Source organism: Parasteatoda tepidariorum, chromosome 9 (genome assembly GCF_043381705.1).
Source record: "Parasteatoda tepidariorum isolate YZ-2023 chromosome 9, CAS_Ptep_4.0, whole genome shotgun sequence".
NCBI lineage: Eukaryota > Metazoa > Arthropoda > Arachnida > Araneae > Theridiidae > Parasteatoda > Parasteatoda tepidariorum.
This window is the reverse complement of record NC_092212.1, coordinates 19,748,009-19,761,001: the sequence shown is the minus strand read 5'-3', so window position 1 is coordinate 19,761,001 and position 12,993 is coordinate 19,748,009. Positions and strand designations below refer to the sequence as shown.

Genomic DNA, 12,993 nt, shown 5'->3' with positions numbered 1-12,993 from the left:
TGCATTCGTATTAACTTGATACATAATTAAATAAAATTAAGACAGATAAAAAATCTTTACAATTAAAATATAAATGAAAATATAAATTTGTGTTTTCCGAACAGTACTTCTTCAGGGACACACTGCCTGCAAACACACTGGAGTCTTTCTGTTGTTAGTGGAATTAACTAAAACTAACAGTGGCCCGAGGCACTGTTAGTTTTGGTTAATTCCACTAACAACATAATTGTCATATTGATCAGAATCAATTTTATACATAATTGTCATATTGATCAGAATCAATTTTATACATAATTGTCATATTGATCAGAATCAATTTTAGTTAAATAAACATAAAATGTTGAATAATGAACAAAATAACTAAATCACGTGATTTGTGATGAAACGGAGACCCTCAATGATGAAAATGTTTCCTCAACTCGAAATCTCAACGTGGTGCATTAATAGAGATTGTTAACTAATTGTTAACTAAAATAACGATAATAGAATAGAGACTAGACAATTGTAATTAATGGGGCAAACTTATCCTACCGGGATGTATGGTGGATAAGGCATTAGCCACCTACTTGGAAGATCCGGGGTTCGATTTCCGCTTCGGACATGAGTGTATAGTTTATCTTTATGTTTTGTTGTGTTTTTCCACCTTTACGGTTCTCACGTTAAAGTGGTCATTATAAAAGTTAGATGCAGTAGGCACTACGAGGGATTTTTTTTTTAAAAAAATAGAATGACGAAATATTTCTTTAATTTTGATGAAATTCGTTTCATCGAAGAAATAAAGAAAGTAATTTCATACCTTGATGAAATGTTTCCTCGGAGCATATACCAGGAAATGGTTTTGTCAAAAACGAATAAAGTTTCGTGATATTGGAATATCCATGTTTTACAGTGTAGACAAACAGCAGCAAAGGTTGAGGCGAAATAAAAGCAAAAACGCTTTTGAAATCTGAGGAATCTTTACTAAATAAAGTGGAATTTAATGTACTTATTAACTGAAGAAAACTGAGTTGATAGGCAATTACATAAAATGTCATATGTTTAAAAATTTTATTTCTCAAGAACTATTCGACAGATTTCATATGAATTTTGCATTTAGTCTCTTAAAATATGTACTTTAAAGTGATATAAACATTTATATACATTAGAATGTTCATATTTTGCTCACAGTACGATAAGATGTTTTCTGTAGAGGATGTAGTACATTGTATGATGATATAGTGCAGAACTTAGATCGCTATCTTATTCTGGTTTTGAATCCTGCAATGAGTAATTACTCATTCACTCAATTAATTTTTATCTTATGTTATATTTCCTAATTAAATGCGATAAATTGGTCGATGCTTTGGACGAAATTCATGTCTTTAAACAAGTGAAGATAGTAATTTCCTCAAATTGACAAAAATTTCCTCGGAGCATTTCCTACGAAAAAATGTCATCAATAATGAAAAGAAATACGTAATTTTTCACTATCCATTGTTAACAGTGTCCACATAAGCGTATTGACAATTAAATAAATTAGTTAAAAAGACTTTCTTTGTCTAATTAGTTCAAGATTAATTATAAATTTTGAAAAAAATCTCTTTATTACTCTATTTAAAGGCCTGCGTAGCACAAGTCTAATGTAATTAGTCTGAGAAAACTCAATCTAATTGAATACTTCTTCATATATTTTCTGTTTCATGCCTTTGGGTGTGAATTCTTTAGGATTGAGTATTGAAATGAGCCTAAGAATACCAAGCACATCGATACATACTTGAAACTATTACAATCTTTGCAAAGAGCCAGATTTTTCAACTGGCCTACAACATATATATTTACTTAGAGGTATCAATTTTTTTCTAATGCAGGCATTGAATTATCGTTCTTTTGCCTCGGAAGATGCCGGAATTGTTGCCCATTTACCCGGGTTGATCTCCTGTGGTCACCTGGAAGCACGTTACCCGGTGGGCCCCTGTGAACCTCAGGCACGGAGGCGAGCAGCATTATCCACGCAACACTACCGCAGATGCCCGTTTATAGGGTGGACCACATTCACACATTGGAGGACAACATAGAAAAAAAGCGATCGCCCTAAGCGAGACTCGAATCCATAGCCATTGGTTCGCAGTCAGGCACACTAACCGCTCGGTTACCTGGGCGGAAGTATAAAAATATTTTGATGATTATGAACAGAATTTAATACAATTAATATTTAAATATTTACAATTTTTTAAGTATTTGAAAACTTTATAAACGATCTATTAAATCATAATAAACGTAAAAGGTATTTTATACTCACAGCTGTCAGTTTCTACGCTCGTTGAAAAAAAGAGTTTTAAAGTTTGTATTTGAAGTAACATTTCTAAGAAAATTATTTCATCCACTATGATCCAGCAGTGGACTGATCGTTAGGACACGGTTCCTAGTAGAACACCGAAGTCAAGCATCACTGACTGCGGTCAGTGTGCGGGTGAGTGACCACTTGGATCTGTGCTGTATTATTCCTCGTTAAACTGTTCTACCGTAAAGTGCTCGACTTCGCGCTCAGTTCGTCAGCCCACCGAAGCAAACGTGCCATCCCCTCTTAAGAGGATCAAAATTGTGATAGCTTGTCTTCGGATCATCCTCAGGGATGTTTCCCACACCATCGCCAATAGCCCATTGTGTATACCTCTAGTGTGACGTAAATAAATATTACAACTACGACTCATCCGCTACGGCTTACTTCAAGCATATTCTTTTTTTTTAAATGTCCTACTCAAATTTACAATGATTGTAAAAGTTAGTAGCTATGTATACAGTATTATATGCGCTATGTGTATATCAAAATGTGTAGTGAAATTGCTAAATTTAAATACAAAGTTTCACTGTTGCAATCTTTAACTAATGTTTATAAATTTATTTTGTTTATTTGAATTGTTATATGTATGTATGTCGTTATATGTTGTTTATTTGAATTGTTATATGTAAATTATATGTTTGATACCAAACGTTATGTTTTAGTGTACGCTCAAAGCAACACAATTATCAGCAATTATCGGCACAAGAAAGGAGTTGTAATGGCAAAGATTTTAAAACCAAACATTCCAGTTGAAAATGGTGTTGTTCATTTAATTGAGAGTCCACTCATGATTGTTGACATTTCAGTTTGGAAATTTCTTGAGAATGAGAAACAAGGCAGATTACAGTAAGATTTATTATATTCCTGTTTAGATTACGGTAAATATTTGTCCTTTTACCCACTGGCAAAAAAGGTGTCAAAACACTTTTAAATTGTATTCAAGAGTAATAGTAAACAATGCACATGAATCGTCATTGCATGCGTTGCTATGGAGACCGCTGTTGTTTGATAATTTTCTTAGAATTCTTTTTTTTCACTTTTAATTTTGTTATGCACTAAGTTGGTGAGTTTATTCTTGAGCTATGGGACCCTAGAGATCCCATAAATACTTCTTGAGTTGTGAATAAAAGAGAATTTCATCATTTGAAAGATATTTTTTTGTTTTTATTGTTTTGAGTAAGAATCGGAAATTCTGACCTACAGTTGGATCGTTTTCAATACTAATTCAGGTGAATATCACAAATAAAGAGGGTCCCAAAATGATTGACACGGTCCCAAAGGTTAGAGTTAAAGCTCAAACTGGATCGTTTTCAATATTAATTCAGGTGAATATCACAAGTAAAGTGGGTCCCAAACTGATTGACAAATTTCGTAGCTTAAATATTTATGGAAATATGGACATTTTTTTAAATTAAAAAAAACTAATTTTTTTACGTTTGACATTTGACCCGCGAGAAGAAATGAAACTGCAGATCTCATTTCTTCTCGCGGGTCAGAACTAAGCATGATTTTTAACACACATGCACATAGATGGCAAAACAATAAATCTAACTGCAATGTCTTTTGCTTCTCAGCACCTGACTCAATGGCAACTTACAGTGCACTTAAACAAGAAAAAATTCCTACAACTTTTTATTACTTTCCAGAGTATAGACTTTGATATGGCACATAAGACCGCAGTAACTCAATCAAGTTTTGTCGACCAAACACATAACTGCACTATGGTAGTGGCATCGCTTCACTTTCTCTCAACCATGTCATCTACACAGAACACCTTTGCCCTCAACCAATGTTTTACAATGAACTGCTCACCAGGAAAAAGGGAATTAATACTGTGGTAAACGAACTGAGAAAAAACGGAAAAAGAAACAGATCATCTCCCGGGAAAACCGGAGACGAATTTCGTGGCTTGTCAGTAAAAAAATGACAGTGGCCAACGTTTTTTAGACATACATGTGAAACTTAGTTTGACATGGTAAAAAACAATGCTTAAATTTATTGAAGAGCCTTTGATTCACTAAACTGAAACATAAATGTGAATTTTGAAACCAATTCTCCATAATTTTAGAAATGTGCGGCAGAATTAATGAAGTTTTCAGTTATTTCAAATTTCTCGTAATAAATGTTTTAAGAAACTTTCTCAATCAGAAAGGAAATCCAATCGGTTACAATTCGCTATTTCTCTAATTTATTTTCCATCGTAAATTATTCTCAGAATTTGCGCACTTGAGTGCTTATTTAAGCTATAGCATTTTCTTCCAATAGCTACTTTTCGAATTTTAATTATTACTTCAATGTTAAGTTATATCTCAAGATCCGATCAGAACGAAGCGCTGTTTAAACTTTCCAAATGTACTCGGTTATTTAATTTATTTTTCTTTGAGCTCTGGAATTAATTAACCACTCATTCGGACCAAAGAACACTAAATGAAAATTGTGTTACATTTCTGTGCCGCAACAGCGGAGAAGGGAAATCGCGAACTCATCAAGGCATGCATCGCATTTTATTCTTTGAAACGAACCGTTGCCATTCCAGTTAGACTAAAAGCCACTTGGGATTGAAATCGTTTGCTGACGATGAACGAATCCAAATTCTAGGCTTTCGCGGGATATCGAATATCACTTTCTATGCGTAATTTCTGTGTCTTTGTGAGCAGTTAAGTATGAAAAGGAAAATTTGCTTTCGTGTCGTTTAAAAGACTTGTTCTTCTCTGAGGATTAAGGAAGCGGAAATTCGAAGTCAAAAGCAATTCTGTCGGAAAAGAACTATTTCGTCGTTCGAATAATTGAACTGAATATTTTTACTACATTATGAATTAGAAATGAATTTATTTTGCATAGGATAGATGTTTTAATTCGATAGCTTTAAACTATAGGAGTATTACTGAAAACTCTAATATATCCTTTTCTTTTTTTTAACTTCCCGTTTTTGAATTAAAGATTAAAGAGATACTCTAATTAGATTTCATAAGACAAGATCTGATCGTGTAGATAGAGTTCTTCACGGCTGTTTTTTAAAAAATTTTTGATTACGCGGAGAATTTTAAAAAGTAAGATAAAACTAAACGATTTTTGACTGATATACGGCATTTGGCATTAAAACGTTTTTTATGACAATAGTATTTATACTTTCTGAACTTATGCCTAAATGTTTTACTAGAAACAATGTGATAAAGTTTGCGAAACTCATCTCAAGTTGAACTGCACGAATTCGACAAGTTGAATTCGAAAGTTTCTCATTTGTTTCAATGTTAAAACTGTTTTTCCCAAAATTAAAATACAGACACATTTTTGAAGGAATATTTTAAACTGGAAATAAACTCTTTATCCTCTTCAAATGGAAGTAGTAATTATTTTGTCTTCAACTTTAACTTTATTTTAAACAATCATAGTTGCTTATTATTATACATTTTTGCTCACAATTTTTAAGCAATATCCGTTTTAACATTGCCTGGCTTATGTTTTTAAGAACCGATTACACACAACTGAAGCATCATCGACGTCAGTTTATTAAAAAAAAGTATTTTTTGTTACAATACCTAAAATTTGTTGAACTTTCAAATATTTAAAATGCGTAAACGGGCATTCTATATAGAGTGACTTTGCAGGTAAGTGATATTTTCAGGGATATTTATTAATCAAGGAAAATAACATTACGCGGTTACATCTACCCAGTATATTAAATGTAACAGAATTGTTTTTGCTTTCACTTCAATCTTAACACATCTAATCCGAATTAATTTTAAGTATGCTTTCATGATGTTTATTTCAAATTAGATAGGGGTACATAAAATAAGGCAAAGAATTGTTAGCCCCGTCGTCTAATAAATCTATTATAAAATAATTCGAATACCACTTTTTTTTCCTTCTCACTCTAATTATATCTACTCCAAAAATTTGACTTGACTGGTTCATCCACTGAGCTCTTCAAATGAGTTTCAAGTTTAATAAACATACTTTTTCCTTCTTTACTGTCCTTAAAGTTGCTTTGAAGTTCTCAAGTTTGAAATTCTATGCGCCTTTTGTGATCTGATTTTAAATTTATTCTAAGTTTCGCTCTTCAACATTCTGTCACCCTATGATACTTTTCAAAATGGTGCTCAAACACTGGTCTTGAGCCGTGATGGCTCAGGGGATTGAGCATTCGCCTTCCAATGCGGTGAACCGGGTTCGAATCCCAACGACGATTGGTCGATACGAATTCCGCATCCGACTTGCACCAACCCACAGTGCTAACGTAAAATATCCTCAGTAGTAGACGAATCATGGGTCAGAGTCCCCTCTTCGTCCTAACCACGGGTGGCTCTCGTAGTTTTCCTCTCCATGTAACGCAACTGCTGGTTAGTTCCTTCAAAGAGTCCTCCACGAATTCAAATTTCTCCTTATACTTGATCCAGGAGCTCCCTTGTCTTCTGGATTGAGTTCAAAATTACAAGGCTATGGAGCATTAGTAGTCGTAAACCCAAAATATTGGGTCAGCTGTTCAGCGACGGTGATGAAACACTGTTCTGATGCAAACCTTCCATCACTCGCATTACCACCAGAGCACAAGTTATAAACCCATTTTTTGCGTTCCCTGCCTTTGATCCAATGTATGTATGCAATAGTCCTTTACGTATGCAAGGTGTCCGAAGAGAATTGAAATGGCCTGATATTTTGAAAAAATACTCATTGCTACATAAATATAGAAATGCACAGGTCAAAATTTTCAAATGAGATATTCTATAATGCCAAACTTGACCTCCAACCTCACTCCGAAAAGAAAGGGGAGGCATCTTCAGAATCCTATGAAGGAATTTCCATTTTTTTTCTTTTTTTTCACAAATTTAACAGAAAATTTTAATTTGTCTTACAGATTTTCCATTTTCATTTTACTTTTGCTGCACCATCCATAAATCAGCATTAAAAATATATAGATAAAGTTTGTGTACTTTTTTTTACAGAAAAGAAAGGCACAGAAAAATAATATATCAATTCAACTAAAGGGTTTTTCTCTTTTTATTTTACGATTGCTGCATTACATATGAACCAAAATACAAATGCCTCTAGGTCAAATTTTACCAATTTTTCAAATCAGCAGCAAAGAGATTAATATTGCAAAGCTTTTCCCGCACAATAATCAGAGGATGAAATTGGGAATCGAGTTTCATGTACTGCATTTCTTTTAAAAATATTTCTCCAGATATTTAACTATTTCTATACTTTCCTGGCACGCTGTATATTATTATTGTATTTAGCAAAGTATTGCATTTTTAAAAAATAGTAATAACTAATATTAATTTTTTCGATTATTATTCATTATTTGCTATACAATAATTATTTATTTTTATTTGCAGGGAATTTCTAAATATTATTGAATACGCTAAAAAGTTTAAAAACCTTGTAGATAGTTCTTTTGAGAAGACATTGTTCGCTCCTTCTAATGAAGCAATTTGCCAAATACCAAAGGATGTTCTAGAAGTCCTTAAAATGAACGAAACAGCTCTCCTGAATGTGAGTATTTGCACCGATTAAAAGCGCATTGAATAATTCCTCTTGCCATCAGGCTAATCGTTTAAGATTTTCATGGTTTTCCTCTCCATGTAGAACAAATGTGTATTAATTCCATTAAAAATTTCTCCATGAACTCAAAATTCTCCCAATTCTTAATCCAGGAGTTCCCTTGTCTTCTGAATTTAATTCAATGAATCATGTTATTGACAAATAGACCATAATAATTGCTCTCCATATAAAGCAAATGCGTGTTAGTTCCTTCAGAAATTTCTCCACGAAGGCAAAATTTTCCCAATTCTTGATCCAGGAATTCCCTTGTTTTCTGGAAAATCCTTGGGAATCCTCTCCACGAATTTCCTTGTCTCTTGTCTTGTTCAAAATTACAAAGTTACGGAGTTGAACAGTGATAGTTCTAAACTTAGAATTAAGTTGGTTGTTCAGCACCGGTTATAAAATAAAATTACTTATAGAATTTTACTAAATATTATGTCAAAGCTAGCACGATGTTTATAATTCAATAAATCATGTTAGTGACAAATAGGCCATGATAATTGCTCTCCATATAAAGCAAATGCGCGTTAGTTCCTTCAGAAATTTCTCCACGAAGGCAAAATTTTCCCAATTCTTGATCCAGGAATTCCCTTGTTTTCTGGAAAATCCTTAGGAATCCTCTCCACGAATTTCCTTGTCTCTTGTCTTGTTCAAAATTACAAAGTTACGGAGTGGAACAGTGATAGTCGTAAACTTAGAATTAAGTTGGTTGTTCAGCACCGGTTATAAAATAAAATTACTTATAGAATTTTACTAAATATTATGTCAAAGCTCACAGGATGCTTATAATTCAATAAATCATGTTACTGACAAATAGGCCACGATAATTACAAATAGGTCATGCTAGTTACTAATATGTTATGTTTGTTACAAATATGTCATATTCGTTACAAATGTGACATATAATAAGTATGTCATGTTAGTTATAAATATATATTAGACGTTTTGGTTACAAAATAGATTTAACCCTCATTTTCACCAGCCTTTTTAATTTTTTGGTAAGCATATACTTACACTTCATCTGCTTAATGGGTAATTATTACCCGTCATTTTATTTACTATTGTTTATTTATTTGTTATATTAGCTTATTTATTATATTTATTTATTTACTTAATCTTATTTTTTTGCTTACTTTTAGCAAATCCTACTTCTTGACTTTATCTTTTTTAAATATTTAAATTTAAAATATTATTCATTAGTTTTTCCTTAGTTTAAGAAAGAATTTATTTTTCCTAAAAAAAAATGTTATCAAAATATTTGTATTTAATATCAATATGTTATTCGCCAAATAACTTAGGTATTGTTACTGTTTTTTTTATACTGTTTATTTTCATGCCCCTTAGGTTAACAATAATACATCCTTTCTCTGTAATAATTACGTCTGTTTTCAGTTATTCTCTCAATAGAAAAATGATGAATAAATATCTGCTTACTTAATAGTCCTAAACTTACAGTTAAGCAATGTTGATAAACTTATGCGAATTTGGTGTAATTCACATAACTGTAAGTTTGCGAAAGATTGATTTTTTCGGTAATGTGTTTTGCATTTTGCATTAAAGTTTTAGCGAAGTAATTGGGGTTAAACATGCTTAAAATTGTGGTTAAACATGCTTAAATGTTTTATAAACCAAGGATATTTACACTGAGCCACTATGTCTTAGTTGTTAAAGGCATTTAACTGTCATTGTAAAGGATAATGGTTTAATCCTCTTTATACTGCGTGTATAAAGAAATTTTACATTTAATTTAAATTCTAAAAAATAATTATTGTTCCAAATGGATTTGAAAATTCCAAAAACAAAACCAGAACACTATGAGAAATTAGCTGATTGATTGACAATTAAATTCTTGTTCTTAGACAAAATTTTTGACGATAAATATTTTACAATCATTCTATTAAGATTTCGTAATCTTAGATTTTCATAATATCTAATTTTTTTACAATTAATAAAATTTTTCTTAAGTCTGAAAAAATCGTAGAGTTACTTATTCATAAAAACAGTAAGCATTTTAATAACTCGTAATAAGACTTATGATATCAAAAATCCTAAAATAAACCTACATTGAAAAAGTTGCCCTGTGACGTTTTTGTTTTGTGAATTAAACATTATACATAGATTATCGGATTAGATCAGACGTTATACATAGATAAGGCACTGAGGTGTCATTTCAGATCGATGTTTACCAGCTTGCCTGGAAAGAAAAAGAGGCCTGTCCCGAATTGCCATAATCATGACGTTGGTCAAGCCTTGGCCTCTATAAAACAGGTTGTACCCACTCAGGTATAGTTTTCTGCTTTAAATTACGGTAAAATAACTGGCAACAGTCTGTCCATCTAAGTAATCACAAATGTTATGGAGCATTTTTTTACCATTATGGTTTTGAAACCGTTTACAACTGGCGTGGTTTAAAAACAGTAAATACGAAACTATACGGTTTTGTAACCATTTATAACTAGCATAGTTTCTAAACCATGAAAATAAAACTTAAACGTACATTGAAGCTCTATGGGTGCTTCGCAGGGCTCGAAAAACAGCCCGTCCGCCCGTCCTCGGCTTCCCGCGGACAACGAATTTCTCGAATCAGACGTCCGCGCGGACAACGAATTTCTCGAATCAGACGTCCGCGCGGACGGCCATTTTCCCGTTAATGTTCGTGATACACTTTCAATTTTTGTTATCTTACAAAAGTCTAGTGCCTCACTTCTAAAATGACCCTCTAATCTAGAAATCCCGTACAGCAACATACTGCGTATGGTGGATTGATTGATGTTTTTTTCGTCTGGGAGTACTGCAGCAGTTGAAAGGGACTTTTCAGCAATAAACTTACAAAAAAACACATTACGTAAACGTTAAACGCTATTATGAACATCCACCTAAATGAAAAACGGCTTTCAGATTTCTGTGCAGAAACCTCTGTAAATCATAGGCTTGATTGTGAAACTGGCAGACGTCATATTTTATTCATTTAAAAAACGCAGTACCCTCGGATAAATTGACATTCCAGATAACTTGACCTTTGTCATTTAAATTATTTCATAAAAGAAATAAATTATTTCAGAAAAGAAATACTAGGTTTTACTATTAGTAACCTAGTATTTCTTTTATTACTGTATAATGTAATCCTAGTAGCTACTAATTCATTGTGTAATTTATATAAATGTTTGTAATAAATAAGAAAAAATAATATTTTTTTTTGTTTAGAAGCGACGGGTTAGTTTCAAAGGAGGACGGGTACATTGTTGGGAAAGCCGTCCTCGGGGACGGGTAAAATTTCTAAGTTTTTTCGAGCACTGGTGCTTCGCCATTTTTGCGTAAATAGTAGTTTTACATTATAATAGTCTAAGATCACCAATTAAAGGGTGCAGGAAGCAAGAAACTCTTCATGTATTGAATAAATTGAGGAAATATTATGGTATTAACGCTGGAATTCTACCCCCTGTTCAGCCGATTATAAGATTGACCGATTAGTCCTCACAGCTACAGTATGTACTCATCTGCACGAAACAAAATGGCTTCATAAGATGGGCCTAGTTGGCGCAAATAGAATTCTGGTTGTTAATCCATATTACGTAAAAACAATCAATAAGCGTTTTTTCTTCTCAAACTTAACTGTTTTAATATCATTTTTATGGTCACTTAACTGCTTTGGTTGAATACAGTGAAAAAACAGTTAAATAAATTGATATTTAACCATTTTTACTTAGAAATTTCTGACAATGCATGTAGCTGCTTCGAAAATGCTTTTGCACAACCTTTCATATAGACGGTCTTTAATGCCTTTCTATTTCGGAAACATGCTAAAAATAATAAAACAAAGATAACTTAAGTTCGATTTTTTTTTCTTAAATTTTGATTTCGTGTGTATGATTTTGATAATCCTTTCTATTGAGAGTTTTTAAGTATTATTTATATGCAAAACTTATTATTCCTTTTTTTTCAGCTTTTAAAATTACATTTAGTGAATCAAAGCATATCCAGTGATGATGTTTTAACAGGGCGACAGAAAGAGTTCCTGTCGAACGACAACAGAAACAGTCTCTATTTTCGTATCTTAGGAGATGAAAAAAATAAAAGTATTTCTATCTATTTTTATTGTTTGTTTACTTTTATTATGTATTTATTTTTATTATCTTTCTCTTTTTACATGTAATCTAATTTTTTCACTCAGCAAAACTGTTCCCAAAATATGATGTAAGCTAATTGAATTATCCAAATCGTTGTAATCAGTGCTAATTGGAAAAGTCTGCAATTACTTTCTTATCAATCTGACACTTTTTAAGCTTCTTAAAGTGAGCTCACGTGTATTAGGCTAACTAAAATGTATATTTCATTGCTCAATCTTCCTGCTTTATTCAGACAATTTACACTAAACCAAAAGTAACAGAGGTTTTTTTTTAAATAGCTATATTAGAGCCGTGATGGCTCAGGGAATAGAGCGTTCGCCTTCCAATGAGGTGAACCGGGTTCGAATCCCAACGACGGTTGGTCGATACGAATTCCGCATCCGGCTTGCACCAACCACAGTGGTGACGTGAAATAACCTCAGTTGTAGACGAATTATGGGTAAGAGTAATCTTGACTTCAGGCTAATTGGAGGGAGCTTTTCGTGGTTTTCCTCTCCATGTAACGTAAATGCTGATTAGTTCCCTCAAAATGTCCTCCTCGAAGGCAACTTTCTCCTGAAACTTAATCCAGCAGTTTCCCTTGTCTTCTGGATTGGGTTCAAAATTACAAGGCTACGGAGTTAAAAGATTGGTAGTCGAAAACACATAATTGGGTCTTATGTTCAACGACGGGAATAAAATAAAATAGATTATAATAAAACTTAGCTAAAAAGCTTCAACTAATCTTTTTATGTTATTCCTTTATCTAAATCTTATTTAATATTCAAAACTAAACGCTTTCTCACACTTAACTTCCTCTTTTATTTAGATCTCAAGTACATATGAATTAACATTTTATAGTTTTCCCTTTATTAGCCGTGTGAAACATATTTTCCCTCAACCTATTTAATAGACCAATTGTAATTACTTAGGCTTCCCTTTTTCCCTAAGGCAAAGCATTATTACGGGACTATTTTGCAATATTTTCCCTGATATCTATCTATCTATCTATATATATATATA

The 12,993-nt window shown here is 32.5% G+C and overlaps 1 protein-coding gene across 4 annotated transcripts in view; it reads left to right on the top strand.

The window, feature by feature from the left end:
* LOC107437726 (fasciclin-1) overlaps window positions 1–12,993 on the top strand; it is a 480,484-nt gene that overhangs the window by 440,631 nt on the left and 26,860 nt on the right. For all 4 annotated transcript variants that reach the window (XM_043039551.2, XM_043039552.2, XM_071184976.1 and 1 more), the window contains exons 7-9: window positions 2,983–3,166; window positions 7,657–7,813; window positions 11,808–11,940. In XM_043039551.2, coding sequence (XP_042895485.1) covers window positions 2,983–3,166; window positions 7,657–7,813; window positions 11,808–11,940 — 474 coding nt within the window. The remainder of the gene's footprint in view (window positions 1–2,982; window positions 3,167–7,656; window positions 7,814–11,807; window positions 11,941–12,993) is intronic.